Genomic DNA, 25472 nt, shown 5'->3' on the forward strand with positions numbered 1-25472 from the left:
CTGGGCCTAGATTCCGTGCACTGTAGATATCTACATGTCGCTTTCTATCGATATTTGAATATCAAAATATATGAATTTTTAGCTTTAATTGAATTATTTTCTAGTTTTGCTCTAGTTTATCAATTAGAGTATAACCTAGCAAAACTAGAAAATAATTCAATTAAAGCTAAAAAATCAAATACATATTTTGATATTCAAATATCGATAGAAAGCAACATGTAGCTACAGTGCACGGAATCTAGGCCCTGGTTGAAAAACATTCGCGACTGGACTGGGTAAATACACAGGCGCTTTTAAGAAAAGCAGAAGATAGAGACCAATTTGCATTGGTTATAACCAATCTTCTTTAGTGGAGTCGGCACTAGAAGAAGAAAAAGAAAATGTTGCCTTCGATTTGTCCACGAGGGAATTTTTATTTAAACTCACGTCAAAACACTGTCCCACAAACTTCTGATAAGATAAATCATGAAGGATGAATTAGTTTAATAACAAAATCTATATTTACTAGATTATTTCATTCATAGGAGATTCTGACCAATAGAAAGCTACAGAAATCTGAATTAAATCGATAATTTTTGATAATCTCCCGTCGTTAAGTATATTACGTCAGATGCCCTTCGTTGCTACGAAAAAATACATTCAGTGACATTAATGACAATTAATGTTTTAAAAATTATAAAAGTGATGACTTTCAATCGTCAAATATTTATAAAAACTGTGTGTTTAATGGTACTTACATAAATAAATTACAATAAAATTTTGGTTTTGAACAGTTTTATTCATGAAATAATCGCAACAAATTGCACTCGACCTCTGAAATTAATATAGAATTTTTGCTCTCGTGACACTTTGACATAATTTCACTCGCCTTCGGCTCGTGAAATTAAAACTGTCAAAGTGTCACTCGGGAAAAATTCAATAATTTCAGAGCTCTTGAGCAATTACTACTGATAATTACACAATACTGACTTATAGTACATACATACATACCTACTTTTGAAAAAAGTTACCAACGTCAAGATATTGTTTGTTATCATTATCACTTACGGCCATTAAAAAGCTATTTTAGCGACCTTCCATTTTATTTTAAAGACCTTCAAAACCAAAACAGATAAAGATTTATATCAGATTATTATTTAATACATAGAATAACACAGTTGTTACTATTTACTAACCTTTAATAGTGTCGTAAGTCGTAAGAAATATAGTAAGTATTTATTCATTTATTTCGTCAAACAAAGTGAGGTACTAGGGTTATTTTCCAGTTAGCTATTGATGTAATTAGGGATATACAGAGATTCAAAATAATGGAATAAATTCGTTTTTTCGAGAATAGGTCACTTGGGAGAAAAATCCCGAGAGAGTTCGATTTTATATCATACTAGTGACGTAATCCATCTGGTCGAGATGACGTAAACGATGATTTTTTTAAATGATAATTGGGTTCGTGTGCTAGCTCATTTGAAAGGTTATTCAATTCTCTAGTCAGTAATATAAACATAAGATAATCATTATTACAGGGCCTCGAAAAAATATTTCAAAATAAAGTAAGTGACACAAAAAGGAGAATGTATTTAATTCAAAATATATTTTACTCTTGTCAGAAAATGGACATTTGACAAACAAAAATTACTTTTCACTTAAATTAAATGTATAAACTGCCAAGAGACAGGACAGCAGCTTGAACATGGAATTTAAGAGGATCGGTACGTATTTTCGGCTGCAATGCTATTCAAATGGGGATTCATTTTTGTCGACTCCTGAGAAAACTAATAAGTATTTTTGAAAAATTTAAACGCAGAATGAGAGATTACGTTATTAGCGAGGGCCGAAAGTCCCTGAGAACTTCTATAATGTTTATTTTAATAAGTTACAGGGGTGAAAAACTAAGAGAAAATGTAGTGTGATTTTTAATTTCAAATATCTCATTCGAAAGAAACTTCTTATATATTCTAAGGAACTTTCGGCCCTCGATAATAATTTAGTCTTTAATTTTGTGTTTAAATTTTTTAAAAATATTTATTAGTTTTTTCAGGATTCGAAAAAAATGGACACCATGTCCGTGGAAGTTGAACATTCGCTATCTTTGTCATACAACGCACTCAGTCGAATATAATGTTATGACAAGACTTAGACAGTGACAAGTAGAGATGTGTCCGATCCGCTATTTTGATATAGCAGTTCATTCTGCTACTGCTTTTTAACGCTTTTACGATGATAATAAAATCAATCAAAGAGTTGTTTATTAAATAGTATTGATAGACATTGATAGTGTATTTGAAAAATAATAATTGATTTAAGGCGTACAATTAGTAAAAAGTTATTTATTTCACAATAAACACTGAAAACTTTTGTTTTCTATACTTCCACAAAATTTATTAGATGAAGTTTGTTTTCAATCCTAATAGTAAAATTAATAATATTGAAAATATTAAAAATATTACTAAAAAATTTTTAAATTGAAAACTTATTGGTACACTTTCCTGGTGACAACCTCCAAGGCTTCTACAATTTGCAAGCCAAATGGATGCTGCAGTGAAGACAAAAGGGAAGGAATTCTACACTATGCAATTCACATCCCCCGTCTGCAGCTTGGTAAAGTTCCAACGGAAAATGCACCTGGTTACTCTACGGAGTAATACGACTATAAAATAAAAATGTATACAATTTTTATTGAGTTGCAATGCGAAGGCAAAACAATCTAACTATAATGTAAAAAACATTTTTTTCTTAGAATCACGTTTTGCATCAAATTGCATAGTTAAAATGTAATAAAAAATTCCCACCCCCGAGATGGGGTGGCTACCACCCCCAAGGTTTTAGCCTATGATAGCGGCATGATATATAAAATGATCCTTGGACTATTCCCTACCTTCTGTGAAAATTTCAAGTAAATCCATGCTGGACGAAAAAATTGCGAGCCAAAATGCTTCATTTCCTCAATCGACTATTGGGGCCGACCGACCGGCTCTGTCCCATCATACAGCTGACCGACTATAATAACTTTTATTTATATTTAATTTAGAATGTGTGTATTGATTTTCAGCCTTAGTAAATGGAAATAATTACCTTCGTAGAAAAGCAACTTTGATACCCTCTCAGTAACCCCTGTTCTACGTCTCGCTTGACCGACCGCAGTATGTTTCTCTACACACTCACAGTAATCAACTGTGAAAAATCTAGCTTTAGTAAATTCAAATAGATTTTTCAGCGCTGCCTCTTGGTCTAATAGTTTTCTACAACAATTTTCTTTTAAAAGTTTATGGGCCGGTTGTTCGAACGCTAATCAACAATGATCACTATCAAATATTTAATTACTGTCAAAACTGTCAATGTCAACTTTGGTTGGGTTGCTAAAAACATAATTGATTACAATTCTTAGACTATAATCAATTAATATAACAATAATTATTAACATAATTGATAATAAATCTCATAATTTTAATTAATTATGTTTTCAGCAACCCAAACAAAGTTGACATTGACAGTTTGGTGACAGTAATTAAATATTTGATAATGATAATTGTTGATTAGCGTTCGAACAACCGGCCCTATATATAAAATAAATTCGCTCAGCCGAGATTCATTTTGGCAGGTTTAGAGTAGGAAACATGAAACACAAAAATTCCTACCTCACACTATTAACTGCTCAAATCAACTTAATCTTTCACTAAAAAAAGAAGAATTATTGAAAATTGTGGGAGTGGATACTAAATCCATAAAATATTGTGGAATTTATTTCTTCAAATTATTGGTAACTATAATTGGATCTACATTAATGGAACTATAATTCAACTATAATGGAATATACATTATAATGGTGTAAATAAATAATTATTGATTGGCGTAAGGTTTATGTTATTTATGTCTGTTTACTACATATTAATAATATTGGCAATGAGCAGGTATGTTTGGCTGTGTAGTAATTTCCAGCCACGTCTAGCAACCTAACTTACCAAAAAATAAATTACTAACATCACTAGTTGTGTCTCAGATTAGCGAATCCACTATATTTGTTGTTTTCTTTATGTAAACGTGTGTACTGGTAAAGAAAAACAAAACGTTTTTGAACAATTAAACCAGTGCGATTGTTTCCGGATATGCAACTATAATTTGATAAATTACCACTCTCGGTAAATTACGATCAATAATTGCTCATTTTAAAAGAAAAATAAGCTAATTTATAAAAATAATAAAATCTTGTTGTCACACACAAACAACTTTTATATGACGCTATAATATTGTGTATATGTATAGCCATAGCGTCCTATAAAAGTTGAGTCTTCGATTAGCATTTATCTAGTTGTAGAAAGATTCTGTCTGATCGCAAGGTAAGATTAGACAACAAATTAATAATTAAATCCCTTACTTCGAAAAGGTAATAAGTCACACTGTTTGGTGCCATTTTATTTCTTGAAACGTTTTACATGTTCTCTGTGAAAAGGGCACATCTTCATATAAACAATTGGCATAACAAGACAATATAAAAATTTAAATCAGTTTGAAAATCGTATATGAGTCCTGGATTTATGCCCTTTTTTACCTTCTAACTTAGTTTCCAAATGACGGATGCAATATACAGGGTGAGTTTTTAGTGCGGGATCGGTCGATAATTCCATTATGGTACACAATATCGAAAAAACTTATTTAGAAAAAATGTAGGCAATAATATTCTCCAGGCTCGGAAAATATGTCCATTTTTACAGGGTGATCAGTAACTGCGTGGTATATCAAAGATATAATTTTTTAAATGGAACACCCTATATATTATTTCATATTTATATTCCTCTCATAATTCCTGTTCATAAAATATAGGGTTTTGCATTACTATACAGAGTATTTAACAAGTTATGACCATTTTTATTTCGAAATCCCTATGAGATTAACACCATGTATATAAAGAACTAATTCATGAACAATAATTTGTTTTCTATAATAAGATAAACAATGCACTGTAGTTTGTAAATTAAGTTTAATTTAAATCATTGACGATTATTTGTATACAGGGTGAACTACAAAACCAAATTACGATTTTCTCAATTTTTTTAAATAGATCACCCTATATTTTATATTTTAAACATATTGTACTTATGATATTCTTTCATTTTTATATAGCATTCCCTATATCTAAACCCATCACTTTCCGAGATATTTTCAGTTATCTTCAAATTTCGGGAACACATTCAATTTTTCTTCTAGAAAAAGTTAGTATTGAGTGATAATATAACAAAATTATTCTTATTCAATAAATAGCTAACAAAAAATATAAAGCATAACAATATGCAATGAATGTATCAATAAATGTAATATTAAGGAAATATATTTCCCTAATATACAAGAATCGTAAAATTCCTACAAAAAATATGTCTTGTGTATAATAATATAACAAGATTATTTTTATTTAATAAACAACTCACACAAAACGTAAATCAAGACAATATATAACTGATGTAACAGTTTTTAGATTGTTATATCAACAGTATTCTAAGCCAAGAAGGTTTTAGTAACACGTTCCTAATTGCAGATTGTGAGACGCAGTTATTAATACTATAATTTTCATACTAATTTTTATTAATATGCATCAAGAAAGCTCTACTTTGTTAACACTCATAGTCAAACTAGGTGATCTATAAATTTTTTAGGTGCTATTGTTGGCGATTATTTGATTGGACCACATTTTTTTGACAATTGAGGTTTTTACACGACGGTGCTCCAGTTCTTCCAAAATTGATTTTTTCATGTGGGGCTATATAAAAAAAATTGTATATCAGAAGCATCCAACAACACCTGATGATATGAAAAATAGAAGCTGATAGAATAAAAGAACAAGCTTTTAATGATATTGACTTACAAAAATGTTAAGAAATGTGACTCGGTCATTTGAACATCGGTTACAAAATTGCATAGACGTTGAAGGTGAACATTTTCAACATTTACTTTAGACTTATATCCTTAACATCACATTAACTGGTACATTTATACATTTTGTTAGTTATTTATTGAATGCAAATATTTGTTAGATTATTACACAATACTTATTTGTTACCTACGTTATTTTTACTTATAAAAATTGAATGTATTTCCGGCAAATGAAGAAAGCTAAAAATATCTCAGAAACTAAGAAGTTTATGTATAGGAGATGCTATAAAAAATAAAAGAGTATCATAAATACAACATTCCTAAAAAATAAATAATAGGGTGATCTATTTAAAAAATTGAGAAAATCGTAATTTTGTTTTGTAGTTTAAAAGTGCTTATAAAATTGGATGTTTTACTATAAATTTATTGGCTTAGAATACTGTTGATATGACAATCTAAAAACTGTTACATCAGTTTTATATTGTTTTGATTTATGTTTTATATGAGTTATTAATTGAATAAAAATAGTCTTGTAATATTATATACAAGACAATTTTTTTTGTTGGAATTTTACGATTCTTGTATATTAGGGAAATATGATAATTTCTTAATATCACATTTATTGGTACATTCACTGCACATTGTTATGGTTTATATTTTGTGTTAGTTATTTATTGAATAAAAATAATTTTTTTAATTATCACTTAATACACTAACTTTTTGTACTAGAAAAATTGAATGTATACCGGAAATTTGAAGAAAACTTAAAATATCTCGGAAACTAATGAATTTAGGTATAGATAATGCTGTATGAAAATGAAAGAGTATCATAAATAAAATATTCAAAAAAAAAATAAAATATAGGGTGATCCATTTAAAAAAATTGAGAAAATCGTAATTTGGTTTTGTATTTCAATCTGTATACAAATATTCGTCAATGATTTCAATTGAACTTAATTTAAAAACTACAGTATATTGTTTATCTTATTATATAAAACAAATTATTGTTTATTAATTACTTCTTTATATACATGGTGTTAATCTCATAGGGATTTCGAACTACAAATGGTCATAACTTGTTAAATACTCTGTATAATAATACAAAACCCTATATTATATGAACAAGAATTACTAGAGGAATATAAATATGAAAAAATATATAGGGTGTCCCATTTAAAAAATTATATGTTTGATATACCACGCAGTTACTGATTACCCGGTAGAAATGGACATATTTTCCAAACCTGGAGAATATCATTGCCTGAATTTTCTCTAAATAACTTTTTTCGATATTATGTACCATAATGGAATTATTGATCGATCCCGCACTAAAAACTCACCCTGTATGTTTTTATGTACTTGTTTGATGTTATATTCGTTTTCAATGCATTTATTTTTATATGTCTAATTCTAAGCAACTTTTGCTCTAGAGCGTTTTTTCACTATGTTAATACTTTCCGAGTTATTTGCGAGTGAACATGTTTATTTTTCCACAAAAAAAAACAAATTTTTAGATCGTTTTCGCAATTAAGTATTTTATCTAAAAAAACATTCTAAATCTAAACAAAAATATAGCTTATAATAAAGTGAAAGAAGTGGTGTATGGATGAGGTCTGTAGTCTGTAGGGAAAGTAGATGCAAAGTTGTAGCTAATGAAAAATAGATTCATATTCGTCAACTTCCGAATAGAATAATTTAACGTAAAATAAGCAAAAAATATCTATTTAATCAGTGTCTCCATAAAGGAGAAATACCCGACGAATGAAACGAAAGTCTTACAATCCTGCTATTTAAGAAAGGCGACAGAAAGGACATAAAAAATTACAGACCCATCTCACTGCTGTCGCAAACTTATAAACTATTCATGAGGATTATCAACAACAGGCTAACACACAAATTGGACTCATATCAACCAGTAGATCAGGCAGGATTCCGAAAGGGATATAGCACCACTGACCATCTTCTAACAATTAGGACACTAATAGAAAAAGCTAACGAATACCATATAGATCTGCACTTAGCGTTCATTGAATACGAAAAAGCATTTTACAGCGTGGAAATGTGGGCAATAGAAAAAGCTATAAACAACTGTAGAATAGATTCCAGATACAGAATGCTAATACATAATATATATAAGAAAGCAACAATGACAGTACAATTGGAAGAAACCACAAAACCCATACCAATTAACAGAGGAGTGCGACAGAGAGATGTTATTTCTTCTAAACTATTTACATTAGCACTGGAAGATGTTTTCAAAACAATGGAATGGACAAACATGGGAATAAACATAAATGGAAAGAAACTAAACCACCTAAGATATGCAGACGATGTAGTAGTCATAGCATCAAGTTTTGAAGAACTACAAACCATGCCAACCGAACTAGCAAATGAATCCGAACAAATAGGTCTAAAAGTGAATTTTGCCAAAACAAAAACAATGACAAACACACAAGATAATAGAAACGTAATACTAAACGACACCACAATAGAAGCGGTTAATGATTATATATATTTGGGACAGATGATAAAAATAAATAAGGAAAACCAAGCAGCGGAGGAAAAAAGAAGGGTCAGATTAGCCTGGGCAGGATTTGTAAAATTAAAATGGGTCCTAAAGAATAAAAAAATACAACAATACTTAAAAATAAGAGTGTTTGACTACTGTATACTCCCAATTCTCACATACGCATGCCAAACATGGACCTTGACCAAGGCAAACATGGATAAAATAATGAAGACACAAAGAGCCATGGAGAGAGCAATGTTAGGAGTAAAATTGACAGACAAAAAGCAAAACAACTGGGTAAGAAATAAAACAAAAGTTAGAGACGCAGGACAACATATAGCCAGACTAAAATGGAGCTTCGCAGGTCATAACGCTAGACAAACGGACAATAGGTGGAATAGCACGATACAACAATGGAGACCATGGACAGGAAAGAGAGCAAGAGGACGACCCCAGATGAGATGGGGAGACGACATTAAAAAGATATGAGGAACGCACTGGAAACAGAAAGCACTTAACAGAAGCGAATGGAGGAAACTGGGGGAAGCCTATGTTCAAAATTGGACGAATTAAAGGGCAAAAGAAGAAGAAGAAGAAGAATAAGCAAAAAATATAACACTTTTTGGAGAAAACTAATTACAACTTTTTAAGAGGTAAACAGTTTTATTTTTAATTTTTATAAAGTTTCTAGCATCAAAAAGAAGCAAGTTAGGCTTAGAATAAAATTTATCTAATTAACATCCCAAAAGAAATGAATCTTTACCGCTTCATAAGTTGCTTTACTGTAAGTTATTGTTTACTGTACTATTGTATTGTACTGTACTATTATACTGTTGTTGTTTATGTGATCTGTAAGTTTTATCGGTTCACAGTGCTTATTTTTGAAAGGGTTATATTTAGAAAAGCTTAACCTATTTTTTTAATGTTTGAGTTTTTCGGTATCACTAATAATTTTTAAGTTATTTTAAAAAAACAAGCATTTTTTTCAAATTCAAAAATTACTTTTAATTTAAAACAAAAATTTACTTTCAAAACATTTTTTTAAATAAGCACTTTGAACGGATGAAACTTACAGATCATATAAATAACATAAGTAAAGAAACTTGTGAAGCGGTAACGATTAATTTATTTTGAGATGCTAATTAGGGGGTGATTTTCTCGTTTTTTTTATGAAAAAAAAAACGAGAGACCAACTTCTTTTTGGGTGTAACTTGCTTACTTTTAATGCTAAAAACCTTTTTTAAAAACAAAAATAAAGTTTTTTAAAGACTATAAAAAACTTGTACTGAGTTTTTCCCAAAAATTAAAGCACTTTTTGAGGAAAATTTTTGTTTATTTCATATTGAAATAATCGATTTGGAATTTGACAAATAAGAACCTATTTTTATTTACCATAGCTAAACCATTAGCTACAACCCTCCATCTTCTGGGTCTAGAAACCTAATACATAAACCATTTTTTTTTTTCACTTTTTCATGAGCTATATTTTTGCTAAGAATGTTTTTTCGATAAAATACTTACTTTTTGAGTTATTTAAGAAAAACGATCTAAAACGTGGTTTTTTTGTTGAAAAATGAGCATATTATTGGCTCGCAAATAACTCGAAAAATATTGACTTTTAATGTATATTTTATCACCCCCGAGAAGAGATGAAACTCACCCCCGGGCAAAAGTACACTTCGCCACAATATCACTTTTTTTGACATGTTATCTAGGTATAAGCCAAATTTCATGTCAAGCCAAGGGGTTCTTTAAAATCTGGAGAAAAATGTATGATGGTCCAGGATTACTAGGGCTATCTTCTCCCGGTAAGGGTGGTTAACCCTTATCCGAGGGGTGGAATGATTACTAGTCGTGTCACTGTTCAAGTTGTTTTATTATACTCGCATGAGTACAAGCTGGTAGCAACTTACGTAACGTCGTCCCCGCGGAGTTTAGATGACACTCTCTTTTAATGTGAATAATCTTACATCTAATAATAGAATGACGAATGTGGAATGTGTAATGAGGATTCCCTTATATGTTTTGGTTGTATAAATATATTGAAAAGTGCAAAGTCAGCGTCGACCCTGAAAAGTGTTTATAGTGGCTGTATGTATACTTACACCTCACGATCTAGGTCAATAATGTTTATGTAACGAAAGAAGGTTGGAATTGTTTATGATGACATTTAAATAACCGAAAGAAATTAGCGTAGATAATTAAAGGGTGTTTTTTAAAAGATATCTAATGAGTACAGATGAATTCTTGTACAAATGGACACTTACAATTTATCAAATACAGATGAAAATGCCTTAAACAAAATAGAACACAACAAAATTGTACAAATGGCATGTAATTCAGGAAATAAGTTTTTTCAGTGCATCGCAATTTGTTGTTTTATTATTATGATAATATTAATATACGTTTTCTGTAGAAATTTAGACGTGGTTATTTAATCATAACAATTTAGTGTGAAAATGCGTTTATTTTGCAAAATATAATATGTCATTTGATAAATATAAGCTATTTTTAATTTTGGATTTTGGTAAATAAAAATACCGTATATTGAGATCAATGAACATTCTTAATCTGTTAATCCTTTTACCAAAATGTAAGCAAAACAAAAATACAGTTTTAGTACATTTAGTTGTTGACCAAGTATGTATTTCATTATTTTTCTAAAAATATTTTTGGTATGTTTACAAACATTTGATCGATTACAAAAAAGTATATTTAAAGCCACTTCAAATGAATAGATTATGTTGTTCCGCGTGGTGTGTACTATTTAATTGATCACAGGTAATTATTATTCTAGTCCTGTGTTATATTATTTTTTTCATTTAGCTTATACGCCTCGACTACTAAGGCCATCGGCATGGTACGGTTGATTTCACAATCAGATTATAGTGTAATCTGTAGGATGTGTGTTGAGTAAATGTCTTGTTACTTAGTAAACTTGACTTCATTGTCATTACAAAGAGTCGCTAATTGTATCCGAACGTCTGCGGTCCCTGTATTACAGTTGTTTGTAATTCTTATTCAAACCTTTAAACATTTCTATAAGTTTATCAGTTTTGTATGACCCCTCCTCTCGCTTTGGCCTCTTCCAGCATTACCAGATCAGTGCCGATCTTCTCCAGATTCTTACTTCTAGCAAATTTTTCTGCATCCGCTGAGACTTGATCCTGTCAACTTCCGTGGCCTTAGTTTTGGTCTTACGCCCTGCATTTGAGTATTTAGGGCTCTTTTCGACAATCTTTCGGCTTCTCACTACATGATCAGCTCATCAAAGTCTGAAGTTTAACGAATACTGCATGATCTGGCTTTCCGGAAGCCAAATTTTTCTTCGTTGCCAGAATGCGTAATTTTGATTTTAATTTAGACCAGGGCGCATCTGTAAAAATATTAGTACATTTGGACGTTGAGAGATGACTCAAATTTTTTTGCAGAAATTACTTGAAAATAACTCAAATAATAATATTTGAGTTATCCTCCCTCTCAAAAAGGTCCGGAACATTGTTTAAATAATGAAAATGTCAAAAAATTAAGGAAAAATTCGATTTTTTTCTTCGTTTTTTTTGATTATAACTTTAAAAGTATTCATTTCCGAGAAAAGTTGTACTAACATAAAAGTTGAGTAATTAAATTTCCTACAATATAAAATTGGTTAAAAATTTAAAAAATGGTCACCCTTGTTGCAAAATAGCAATAATTGCGAAAAAACCATACAAAAACAAGTATTCGCATTTTACGTTTTTTTAACCATTTATACTACACTTAGGATCTTCATATTTCACCCAGAAAAACTTTATGATACAGTAAAATAATACTGTAAATTTCATTAAGATCGGTTTAATAGATTTTGCAAAATAAATTGTGCTATCCAGCTTTCGCAAAAAAAATTAATTTTTTCAAAATGCTACAGGACTGGAAATAAAGCAGATAGTAATTCGAGTTTTCGTTTTGCTTATAGAAGTGTACTGTACCTTTCATTTGCAATTTGCAAAACTAAAATCGATTAACTACCACGGCGTCAGGATTTTTTTTAAATAAACATTAATTATTGGTGCTACGCGCAGGACAGCGGATAGTTTGCTCTGATTGGGCATTCCAATGACCTTTGATAATGATTGATACATTTTAATTTTTATTACATTTCGATATAAATAAATAAATTTGTTTATTGCAAAATAAAAACACATACTCTATCCTTTGAAATAACACTTTTTTTAGCAAAAACTTTCTTTGGTCATATATTTTAACTTAGAGAATAAAAGTTTATTATTTTTAAACGTATGCAATTGTTTAAACAATATTTCACAAACAATAATAAAATTAGTTTGATTTTTGTGGAATTAAAATATTAAAATACAACAAAATATAGAGTAAGAAAATAATATATTAGATAAAGATTGGAAGAAATTTTGGTGGAAATCAACTTGTGTGAATCGACACCGCTGTCCTGCGCGTGGCACCAAAAATTAATGTTTATTTAAAAAATTTCTTGACGTAGTGGTAATTAATCGATTTTAATTTTGCAAATTGCAAATGAAAGGTACAGTGCACTTCTATAAGCAAAAAAATTTCAACTTGCTATCTGTTTTATTTTCAGTCCTGCAACATTTTAAAAAAATGAATTTTTTTTGCGAAAGCTGGATTGCAAAATTTATTTTGCAAAATCGATTAAATCGATCTTAATGAAATTTACAGTGTTGTTTTACTATATCATAAAGTTTTTTTGGGTAAAATATGAAGGTCCTAAGTGTAGCATAACTGGTTGAAAAACGTAAAAGGCGAATACTTCTTTTTGTATGGTTTTCTTCGCAATTATTGCTATTTTGCAACAAGGTTGACTATTTTTTAAATTTTTAACCAATCTTATATTGTAGGAAATTTAATTACACAACTTTTATGTTAGTACAACTTTTCTCAGAAATGAACAGTTTTAATGTTATTATCAAAAAACCAATAAAAAAATCGAATTTTCCTTCATATTTTGACATTTTGATTATTTAAACAATGTTCCGGACCATTTTGAGTAGGAGGATAATTCAAATATCATTATTTGAGTCATTTTCAAGCAATTTCTGCAAAAAAAATTGAGTCACCTCTCAACGTCCATCTCAAAACAGATGCGCCTTGGACTAATTATCTTTCACTGCATTCTCTCCCCTTATTTATTATTATGTTGTTTTATACCAAATGTTTGTTTCTGTCGCTTTAGTTATTGGTTCTTTTAGATATTGATACATTTCTGTTGGAGTTGATGCCTCGTTTGTAGCAAATTTTTTAACCTATTTTGATATAATTAGTGGCACAGGACCAACAAACATGGAAGGCAATAGTAAACGCGGCAAAGACTCACTAACACTTGTAATGCCATTGATCATTTTGATATAAGACTGAAACGCTAAATTTTTGTCGAAGTTGTTTTTTTACAGCTGTTAACAGTTTACTTCAAACAATAGTAAGAAGCGTTACTCTACCTGACTTGATAATAATAAGTGCGACTCTGCCGAAACGTCGTCAAATCAAGTGTTATTCTCAAACCAAAATTTATTCAATGGGGGGTCAAATCCAGAAAAGCACCAAAAAATATTATTGTTTGTTTGGTGATTTGTGGTATACAGACAGCTAGAGAAATTTTATTTTGTTATTTGTGTACTAATATGTAACAATTATTTTTATTAGTTTATTTACTAATACTTTGTATCTCTCAGGTATTTACAGGAAGTAAAATATGATTCACTTTCTCATATTTGCGGCAGCGATCATCTGTTTTTACCATCTTGCCATAAAACCGTTAAATTTTTGGAGAAAAAAACATGTGAAACAAACGAAGAACTTCTGGGTATTCGGAAACACCCTTAAGCAATTTTTTCAACTAGAAAACTATTGTGATATGTTACAGACTGTATACGATTCTGCTCCAAATGACAGGTAAAAAAAAATTAACTATTTTATTTAGTTTAATATTTGAATTGTATGTTTATACATTCATCGGCAAAATTAACCGCCCATCTTGTATTTCTCTAACTTTGCAGAAATTGTCAATTTTGCACCCATTTTATAAAAAATACGGTGAAAACTACCTTTGAGAAAAAGAAAGCAACTCTTTGAAGAAAATTCAAACAAACATAATTTTGAAAATCATCGTTTAATAATTAAAAAAATTATGCATATTAATAATGGGCGTTGCCACCTCTGGCTCTTAGGACTTCTTGGAGCCAGCTCGGCAATCCATTCATGATATCCGGTTGGGATATATTGTGCCACTCCTCTACCGCAGCCGTATTGAACTCTCCGAAGGATGTAGGTTTGGTACTCTCGCTCTTACCCATTTTTTTGAGGTTGTCCCAAATTTGTTCAGTTCAAATGGGTTAAAATCGGAACTGCGTGCCAGCCATGGTAAAACTTGAATCACGACCTCACTAAGGTACTCACGGGTGAATCTTGCGGTATGGCAACATGCATTTTCTTGCATTAATCTAAAGTTTTCACCAACTAACGTTGTGAATGGCATGACATGACCTTTGGGGAATTCCTTCCACGTATCTTTGAGCATTCACACTACTTCTATCGAACACAAGATCAGTTCAAGCTTCTTAAGAGATACCTCCCCAAATCATTATTGACCCTCCTCGGTAAGCCACTGTTCCGGTTATAGTGCATAAAGGAAACCTTTCATTTGGACACTTACAGACACGTCGACTTCCATCTAGATCTCATAAGGCTATTCTCTCATCTAAGAACAGTATGTTCTTCCATTCCGCTACAGTCCAGTTATCATATTCTCGTAGTACAAAACCATGTCTATATCTACGGTGTTGTGGGAGCAGCTGTGAGGTCCAAGCTGGATGGAAAGCCCTCAAAATTCTTTTGTCAGTCTTCTTCTATTGGTACATTCACTTACACTAATATTTTGCACCTCAAAAAGACGCAGACTAGCTTCAGAAGTGGTGCAAAAGCGATTTCTCAACACGTTGCTGATAATGGAACGGTCATCTCGAACTGATGTGCATCGGTGTCTGCCTTGACCTGGCCTGTGGGTGTATGAACCTGTCTCTTGAAATCGTCTGATAATATCCCGTACTGTGGTTAAGCCCCTACCCCGTAGTTAAGCTCTCTTTTCGAAGAGCTCAAGGCTACTGCGGTAGAGGATTGGATATACCTCAATCGGATATCCAGGATATCATGAATGGATTTCCGACCGGCTCCAAGAAGTCATAAGGACCAGAGGCGGCAACACCCATTTTATCACACTCACAATTTTTTTAATTAGACTATGATTTTTAAAATTATGTTTGTTTAACCTTTTTTCGAGGATTTTTAAACGTTAAATATTTTTACTTTTTTCTTTTCCTCGAAGGGAGTTTTCACCGCATCTTTCTTAAAATGTGGTCAAGATTGGCAAATCAAACTAAAAGAATGACTAATTTTCCTTCCTTATCTTTTTACACTTGTATATTTCAATGTTAACGTATTAATTATAATAGTATTTAAATTGTTGCCAGATCTTTCGTTTTTCTGTAAATCTAATGAAATATCTTATTTCAAATAGAACACTTTGTATATTTTTTGCGTTTTGAAGTCCTTGAGAAATACTGATTATTTTTCATGTAATATTTTCTACACCTAAACACCATAATTTCGGACTTATTGCTACATTTATTAAAAAAAAAATTAAACAAATTATTAAAACTCTTTTTTTTTCGGCACGGACAGACATTATTTTAGGTTTTTTTATTTCAAAAACACAAAAATACAAAATATTATTTTCGAAATTACGAAGTGTCTAAATTAAAGTTTAAACCTTATTTTATCAGATCCTGAAAAATAATTTGGGCTTATTTTTAATTAAAATTGTTAATTTTAAAATATAACAATATTTTAAATTAACAATATTTGAAAATTAAATAAGCCCAAATTACTTTTTATTTCTGGAACTGACAAAATAATTGTTCATTAACAATTAAAAAACAATATTTTAAAGTAAAATATGCCAAAAATTCTTATGGGACCTGATAGACGAAGGTTTGAGCTTGAATTTAGGTACTTGGTAATTTAAAAAATTATATTTTTTACTTGTGTTATTGAACCTTGCAAACCGTTATTTTTAGTTTTTTTGTTTAGTTTTAAAGTGATTATAACTCGAAAATGATCAACATTGGAGAAAAACTACAAAAAATGTTTTTTGTTCCTAATGTTCCAAAGAACCTATAATTTCTGCCCGGGCAAAAAAAATTAATTTTTATAATTTTTTTTTTAATAAATGGCAATAACTTCGAAATTAGGGCATTTAGGAATAGGGAATTTTACATGAAGAATAATCAGCATTTCTTAAGGACTACAAAACGCAAAAAATATACAGGCTGGCTTATGGGAAATAAGAAAAATCATTAGATTTCCAGAAAAACGGAAGATCTGAGAACAATGCAAATTCCACCATAATATAGGCCGCATCACAACACCCTTACTTACTAAAACCTTTAAAAATCATGCAAGACGTTTCCGAGATAATTGAGGCGTTCCATACATAAAACTCACACTGTATATAGTAGGAAAATATGGTTTTTAGATCAGACCTGGCGAGATATGCGATCGATTCTCAGTCCTCTTTTCACCAGCAGCAAATTGAAGATAATGTACAACCTGATGTCAGAATGTGCCGAAAACGTAACAAAATATTTCCGGAATCAGAAAGATGGCGTATTCGAAGTGACAATGAAAGACCTATCAGCTCGTTATGCCAACGACATCATTGCCACAACCGCCATGGGCTTCCAAGTGGACTCTATAGGCGATCCAGAGAATGTTTTCTACAAGATGGCGAAGATCGTATCGAATCTGAGCAGTTTTTGGAGGATGGTGAAGTTTTCCTTTGCTTTTCAGGTTTTTCCGAAATTGTATAAGGTAGGTATTTAGTTTTATTTATTTATTTTAGTATATAAGCGAGCTCTACACTCTTGCGAAGTTCCTCGGCGAAGTACTAGGGAAAGTTGTCCGAAGTGCATCTCTACACACTCGATCAACTTCTAGGAACACATTCGCGCTGAGAACAACTAACTTCGAGTCCTTTGACTCGGTCGCAAAAACCGACACAGAATGGAAGTAGCCCGAGGAGGAACGAAGTCGCATGAAGTACCTCTCTTTACTCTCGTCCTCGCTGAACTTCGATCAACTTCTCGAGTAGTATAGTGGGCGCTAAAAGATGAGGAAGACAAAAGGGAATTGTGGGCAAAAATAGAATAAAATATTGATTGGAATAAGAAAGGCAATCTTAGTATTTATACAGAGCAAGTTGAGATACAAACTTTATTTGATAAAAATGAAACCAGAAAATACTACCAATCTATCACCAATCACATTTAAGCCAAGAATAAAAAGTTTAACAGTCAAAATTGTTTAAACAGATTTTAACATTTTCTTTTTATTTTAAACAATTTTCTCTTTTTGTAGATCGTTAAGCTTGAATTTTACGAAGGCGAATCTCGTCGATTTTTCCTCAATTTAATAAAGGATGCTGTTTATGCGAGAAAAGCAGAAAGCATAGTACGACCAAACATGATACATTTAATGATCCAGGCACAAAACAAACTCAAAGAAAAACCAGAAAATAGTGACGTTGTTAATGAAGGTGGGTGCACTTTTTTATATAACAAATTGGTGTATATTGGTGCATTGTTTATATTAATTATTAGACTAGCGTTATCTGTTCTAAAACACCCTTATTTGGGTAAAGCGTATATGATCTTAATTTTGCTTTAATCGGTCAACATATGATTGATCATTTTAGTAGAGGGTAGCAGAGCGTCACAGCATCTCTCAGCGTTACCCACAGCATTTCTCTGAGCGTCACAGCATCTTTCTGTTCTGGTACAGCCCCTAAATCGCAACCCTACATTCACAGCCCCCTTTTTCACAGCATTCACAGCATCTTTCTGAGCCACACAACATCTCTCTGTTCTGACACAGTCCCTAAATCGTAACCCCACGTTCACAACCCCCTTTTCACGTCACAGTAGAGGGTAACGGACGGTAGCAGAGAGTAGCATAGCGTTACAGTATCTCTCATCGTTACCATAGCTTATCTCTGAGTATCACAGCATCTCTGTTCTGGCACAGCCCCCAAAATGGCAACCCTTAATCCACAAATCCCATTTTCACAGCATTCACAGCATCTCTCTGAGCCACACAACATCTCTCTGTTTTGGCACACTCCCTAAATCGCAACCACACGTTCAAAACCCCCTTTTCACGTCACAGCAGAGGGTAACGGACGGTAGCAGAGAGTAGCAGAGAGTAGCAGAGCGTTACAGTATCTCTCATCGTTACCATAGCTTATCTCTGAGTGTCACAGCATCTCTTTTCTGGCACAGCCCCTAACTCGCAACCGTACGTTCACAACCCTCTTTTCACGTCACAGCAGAGATTAACAGACAGTAGCAAAGTGTAACCGACGATAGTAAAGAGTAGCAGATCGTCACAGCGTCTCTCAGAGTTACCCACATCATCTCTCTGAGCGTTAAAGCATCTCTCTGTTCTGCCACAGCTCCTAAATCGCAACCACACGTTCACAACCCCTTTTCACGTCACAGCAGAGAGTAACAAACGGTAAAATAATCATTTTACTATGTAGACACTTCAAAAGATAGTAAAATTGTTTTATTAAACAGTTTGTAATAAAATGGTAAAACAATTGGATATAGAAATTGAGTCAATACTCGCAATCTTAAGTTTGTATTTTATTAGTTGTTACATAATCATGGGGCAACCGGTTTCGAGTCTTACAATATGTGACTCATCTTCAGGCCCAGTACAAAAAGTCTTTACAATATAAACTACAAGCTAAAATCACAAAAAGAGACAAACGTGTACATTGTACATATACACATATAAAAAACATAAAAAACAACTGTCTTGGTTTAAATTACATACAATAAATAATTTATTGTATTTACTTTATTATTTATTGTCTGTAGTTTAAACCAAGACATAGTTGTTTTTTATGTTTTTTATATGTGTATAAGTACAATGTAAACGTTGGTCTCTTTTTGTGATTTTAGCTTGTAGTTTATATTGTAAAGACTTTTTGTACTGGGCCTGAAGATGAGTCACATATTGTAAGACTCGAAACCGGTTGCCCCATGATTATGTAACAACTAATAAAATACAAACTTAAGATTGCGAGTATTGACTCAATTCCTATATCCAATTGTATAATGGACTCGCATTGGCAACCCTTTCATCATTTGAAAAATGGTAAAAATTAAATGTTTTCTCTTTTTCGTTTTATATCTTGGCAGCTATGTATTTTAGAAAACTTTTGTAAAGACAAAAGAATTTTGCAATTAAATTTCCTACCAGATAGAATTTATTGATTGCAAATGGAAAAAATAATTGATATTATTGCAAAATTAACCGTTAAAGCCATTAAAAAAGTCAAAAATCAATGTTTCTTTCCAAAAATCTTTTTTAGGTAATATAACCTTCAAAATTCATCCAAGAAATCTTTTTAAAACAAAAAGATAGTACACAAAATTTCAGCATAATCGGTGAAGTAGTTTTCGCAAAATAATTTTGCATTCTGTTTAAAAAAAGGTTTTATATAATTTTTTTTAATATTCCGAAGCAATTAAAGTAAAATAATAGGGTCATACAGTGTGACAATTTAAAAAGGACCACCCTCTATAATTTAGTCCTTAAAATTTGCCTCTATAAAAATATGCAAAAACAAGTCAAATTTATTTGTGAGGGGCATATTTTGTAGTCCAGTTTTCAACTAAATTACATCAACCCTTTAGCGGGGACGGACACAACTCCCAAAATATTTAATGGAAAGGGAGGTATACCTCATTTTAAAGGTCGTTCATTAACTACCTTTTCAAAAATACCACAAACATTATATTTCTTTTGAGTACTTTTGGAAAAATCTTGAACTCAATATGCCAAAAAAATTTTGGAGTTCTGAACGCGATACTTATGGAATATCTTTACGATTTTACTTGACTTTTCCAACAATATTCCAAAAAATACTGAAAATACTCCAATACACTAAAAAATTCATTTTGGAGTTCAATATCTACTCCAAAATAAATTGGAGTTGTGAACTCGATACTTAAAATTTTCACTTGATTTCTCCAAAAGCATTCAAAAATAATATAATAAAAGGTAGTTGAAAGACCTTCAAAGTGAGGTATCACTCAACCCCCTTACCATTAAAGAATTTGGTGGTTGTGTCCGCCCCTGCTAGAGGGTTGATTTAGTTGAAGACTGGTCTACAAATTGTCTCCCGCACAAATAAATTTGACGCGTTTTTGCATATTTCTAGATTTTCAGTACGGAGCAAATTATAGAGGGTGGTACCTACCTTTTCAAATTTACACACTGTATATGATTTACCCAACCCAGAACAGATGCCGCCTGGTCCACTTATCCAAACTTTTGAAATATCTTAAGAATCAAAACAATTTTTCAGATAACAACCTAGAGATAACTATGGAAGACATCACAGCTCACGCTCTAATCTTCTTCATCGCCGGTTTCGAGTCAAGCTCTGGCTTGATGTGTTACATGGCCTATGAGTTAGTGGTTAATCCAGATATACAAACAAGATTGAGGCAAGAAATCGACGAAGCATTCGAGGAATGCAACGGTACCTTAAGTTACGAAGCCGTCATGAAAATGAAGTACCTAGACATGGTCGTTTCAGGTAAATACTTCAGAATTTCTCAAACTCTGATAATCAAATGAAGCAATAATGTCTTATTGTTATTTTATAATAAACGTTGTTATTATCAACGAAGTACAAAAAACTCGAACAAGTGCCACAAAATTTTTTTATATTAAATCATCACGGGCTCATCACGAGCCATCATCAGCTTAAAATACAGGAACAAAAACAAAGGACTGACCTACAATGTGATATTAAAAAGTAGATATTAAACGCGAGAATTAAACATGCGGTGACACCGCCCACCTCAGTTAAGGAACTTACCAAACCAGGAAGGAGGAAGAATCCACTAGTATACATTATACTTATAGTTCCACAAAACTTCATTACATATTAGGTTTTTTTTTTAAGTTATTAAGCTATTTTTAGCATTTTTATCGGTGTCACTACATATTAAATTCTCACGTTTAATACTTTTTAATACATATTACATTGTAGGTCAGTCCTTTGTTTTTGTTCCTGTATTTTAAGCTGATGCGTCCTTGCATGACCTTTTAATATAAAAAATTTTTGTGGTACTTCTTCGAGTTTTTTGTACTTCGTTACCTCGAGACCACATTTGAGAAATAATGATACTTCTCTTCATGATAATATAATCAGCTATTTTGTGTAATTAACAGCGTCAAATTAACATCATCATCTTCATCATCTTTGCTTTCCTCCCTACTTAAGGTGCGATTTCCTAATTACATTTCTCCAGGTTTCTATTTTGGTGCATATTGATATCAATCCCCTTCACCGACACGTTCTGTCTAAAGTCTTTCCTCAGGTCTTCTTTAGTCTCCCTCTCCGACTCCTTCCAGGAATTCGCAGATCAACAATACTTCGTATTTGATGATTAACGGGTCGATGTTGAACACCTCACCGTATCCGTCTATCAATTACTCTCTTCCTAATTTTTATTGTGTGACTAAGTAGTTTTATTGCCCTGTAGTTTGTTCTTTGTATACTGCTTCTCGATTCGTCTGGCATTTTTCCTTCGTATTCTTCATGTACCATGTCCTTTCAGAACGTTGATACCAGCATCTATCTATCTATCTAATCAGCCCTAAACATCCATCCTTGGATATAGGGCTCCTCTTCCTTCTTTCATGCCTCTCTATCTTGGGCAATTTGAATCCATTTTGACCCTGCGTGTTTCTTCAGGTCATCTGACCATCGCATTTGTGGCCTTCCCCTTTTTGAAGTTATACTTCTTTACGCGCGATATGAGGGTGAATTTTTATATGTTAAAACCTACGATCCGGGCGCATGCGCATTATAACTTTGTTCTGATTGGGTGTTCAAATGACATGTCAAAAATTATCCAATATGGCAGCTGTGGTTTGGACGGTTGACGGTTTGGTTATGTATGGTTGTTGCGTTTTAAAATTTGTGGGAAGAGAAATAACAAACAAAGGTTAGTTAATAGTTGTACTGCCTTTTTAAATAGTTTTCATATTATATTTTTGAAGTTATACTTCAAAATGTTTTAATTTATGTATGTATCAGTCCAGAAAAAGTGTGGAAAGAATATATTAGTGTTTTTGAATATATTTTTCTACAAACGTGTTAAAAATGCAATTTTTAGGACTCCATAGGAGCGCTAAAAATGCTACTTTAAGGCACTAGTGCTTTAAAATTTTTAAGGCACTGCAGTTAAAAGTGAATTGTCAAATTGTGAAACGTCAAAATATTTATATTTCATTTATTAACATTAATATTAATAATACAACTTGCGCAATTTGAAAAAGGTGGTTTAAAAGGTTTTTTATTATAATTTTGTGTCTTTGGATTTGTCTTCCTTGGGCGTAAAATAATAAAACATCTATTTTTATATTTCACTTGTCACCGTGATGTATAACTATGTATATCTGAAAGGTAAGTAGCATGCGGCTTGATGGCCTTGTTGGTAGAGCATTGGACCAGTGATCAAAAAATCGCGAGATTGCGGGTTCAAATCCCGGACGATTCATACCTTTTTCTTTTTTTTTAATATTTGGCATTGTTAAGTTTTGGTTCATTTTTGGTAATTATTGTTAATTTTTTGTATTGTAACTGTTAAGTAGGTATATTTATTTCGTTGAAATTATATTATAATAGAAGTATAACTTTTTACGTGCGTACAAAGTACACACACATTTTTTTTTTTGTTTGTGGTTCCATTTTTCATCCTTTTGCGTTAGGATGTGTCCGCCGAACTTCCATTGAAGCTTTGCTACTTAGGCAATTTTATTCACTGCCACCCTAAATATAATTGTAAATATAAATATAATTGTAGTGTAATTGTATCAATACCATATCAATCTCGTAAGTTCTTCAACTATGAAGTCCTTCTTCGTCCTGAGCTGTGTTTTCCTGCTATTTTCCCTTGCATAATACTTTGTAGCAACTTATATTTGGGACCCCTCATTCTTCTTCTTCTACGGCACTACAGCTCAAATTAAGCCTTGGCCTCCTTTATTTTTTGCCTCTATCCTTGTTTGTCTGTGGCTGCACTTATCCATATATGGACTCCTAAAAGAGCTTGTGAGTCGCTTTTTACTATGTCTGTCCAACCGGTCTCTTTCCCTGCATTCTAGCGTTCAGTGCTCTTTTTGGTAGCCTATTCTCTCCCATTCTTATCACCTCTCATTATTGTATGCTCAAATTGCATCTCACTTTCTGCCTGTCCAGCGTAGCAAAAATGAGATGCAATTTATAGATCTCCCCTGACCTTCTTTGTTTTAGGCATTCGTTTGGTTTGTAAATTGTAGAAACCACATTACCAGAAAATTTGGTCCCAATAAAAGCTTTATTTTTAATATTATTAAAATAAAACGTTCAACTATTGTTATTATAATGTAATACATTTCGGCATTTTTAATTTTGTTATTTAAAGTAATCTTGTAGACATACAGTACAACTATTTTAACAAGACAATTTTCAGAAACCATGAGAAAATGGCCCAACTTCGTTTCAACAGACAGAGTTTGCACGAAAGAATACACCATAAAGGCACAAACCGCAGAAGAAACAGATCTTATAATAGAAAAAGGAACAGTTCTACAACTACCAATATACGCCATACAAAACGACCCCAAAAACTTCCCAGATCCACAAAGATTCGACCCAGAGAGGTTCAGCGCTGAAAACAAGGACAGGATCAATCCATACGCCTATATTCCCTTTGGGGTAGGTCCTAGGGTCTGCATAGGCACCAGGTTCGCGCTGATGCAAACCAAGATATTCTTTGCACACCTACTCCACGAATTTGAAATTATCCCGACCACGAAGACGAAGATACCCTTTGAGATATCGAAGAAAAGTTTTAACCTTTCGACTAAAGATGGTATACATGTGGCTTTGAAAAAGCTAGTCACGTGATTGTTTTTCACTGTTAGTTAAGTATACATTGTAGAAATTTGTGTTCGATAATATTTGTTTGTCCATTAGGTTAGGTATTTATTATTAGATTTAACGATTTAAAATAAATTTGACAGATAGTTTAAAATTGATTTTGCATTAAAATGAAAAAAAAAATATCAATTAAATCACTTTTCCCTGGATATTAAACTAGCATGCCCACAATACAGGAAATAATGGATTCCATTAAAGCCCTGAAGAATGGTAAAGCTCCAGATTCCAGATACTGATAACATTCTGTCTGAAATACTCAAAATTAGAGGACACACATTTACACAAAGAGACAAAATTTATGCATAATAACTATCCTCTATCGACCTTTGTTCCGCTGCCAAAGACGAAGAACCCCAAACACTGTAGTGACTATAGATTGATCAGCTTAATGTCACAATTGTTGAAAACATTTTTAAAGGTAGGTATGGTAAAATATTATACAGGGTGTCTGCGTAACTTTGCACCATATGGGAAACTTTTTTAATATCAATTTTACGAAAAAAAGTCATTCTTTATAAAGTGCTCTGCATAGTCTAAAACCTAAGGTGCAATCAGCAGATATCGAATTTTGTCAACAGTATACGAGGTATGTCAAAAAATATTAATTTCGCTCAAGAGCAAACTACCTTTATACTTCAAAATATCAAAAAATTTTATTATGAAAAGTTATTTGTAATTAAAAACCATATTCAAATATGCAATAACAGCCTTCTACGTGAAAAAAAAATTCTGAGATTTTCCTAAATTACCGATTCCGAACATCATTTTTATTTATTAGACATGTAATAACTCTTTTATTAATAATTTTAGCAAAAAAACTTATTCTTCATAAAAATCTGTGCATGGTCTAAACCTCAAGATAAAACCATCAGTTTTCCAAGTTTGTTAATTTTATACGAGGTGTGTCAAATAATATGAATTTAGAAAGAATATAGAAAGAATTCTTTCTAAATTCATATTATTTGATACACCTCGTATAAAATTATGATGGTTGCATCTTGAGGTTTAGAC

General features: G+C 31.9%; 1 protein-coding gene across 1 annotated transcript in view; it reads left to right on the forward strand.

The window, feature by feature from the left end:
* The window catches only part of LOC126878668 (uncharacterized), a 63118-nt gene extending 38627 nt beyond the window's left edge, over positions 1-24491 (forward strand). The window contains exons 14-17 of the mRNA XM_050641522.1: positions 16929-17263; positions 17810-17987; positions 20829-21062; positions 23992-24491. Of these exons, the coding sequence (XP_050497479.1) occupies positions 16929-17263; positions 17810-17987; positions 20829-21062; positions 23992-24428 (1184 nt within the window). The 3' untranslated portion in view covers positions 24429-24491. The remainder of the gene's footprint in view (positions 1-16928; positions 17264-17809; positions 17988-20828; positions 21063-23991) is intronic.
* Positions 24492-25472: the final 981 nt, after the last annotated feature.

Source organism: Diabrotica virgifera, chromosome 1 (genome assembly GCF_917563875.1).
Source record: "Diabrotica virgifera virgifera chromosome 1, PGI_DIABVI_V3a".
NCBI classification, from domain to species: Eukaryota; Metazoa; Arthropoda; class Insecta; order Coleoptera; family Chrysomelidae; genus Diabrotica; species Diabrotica virgifera.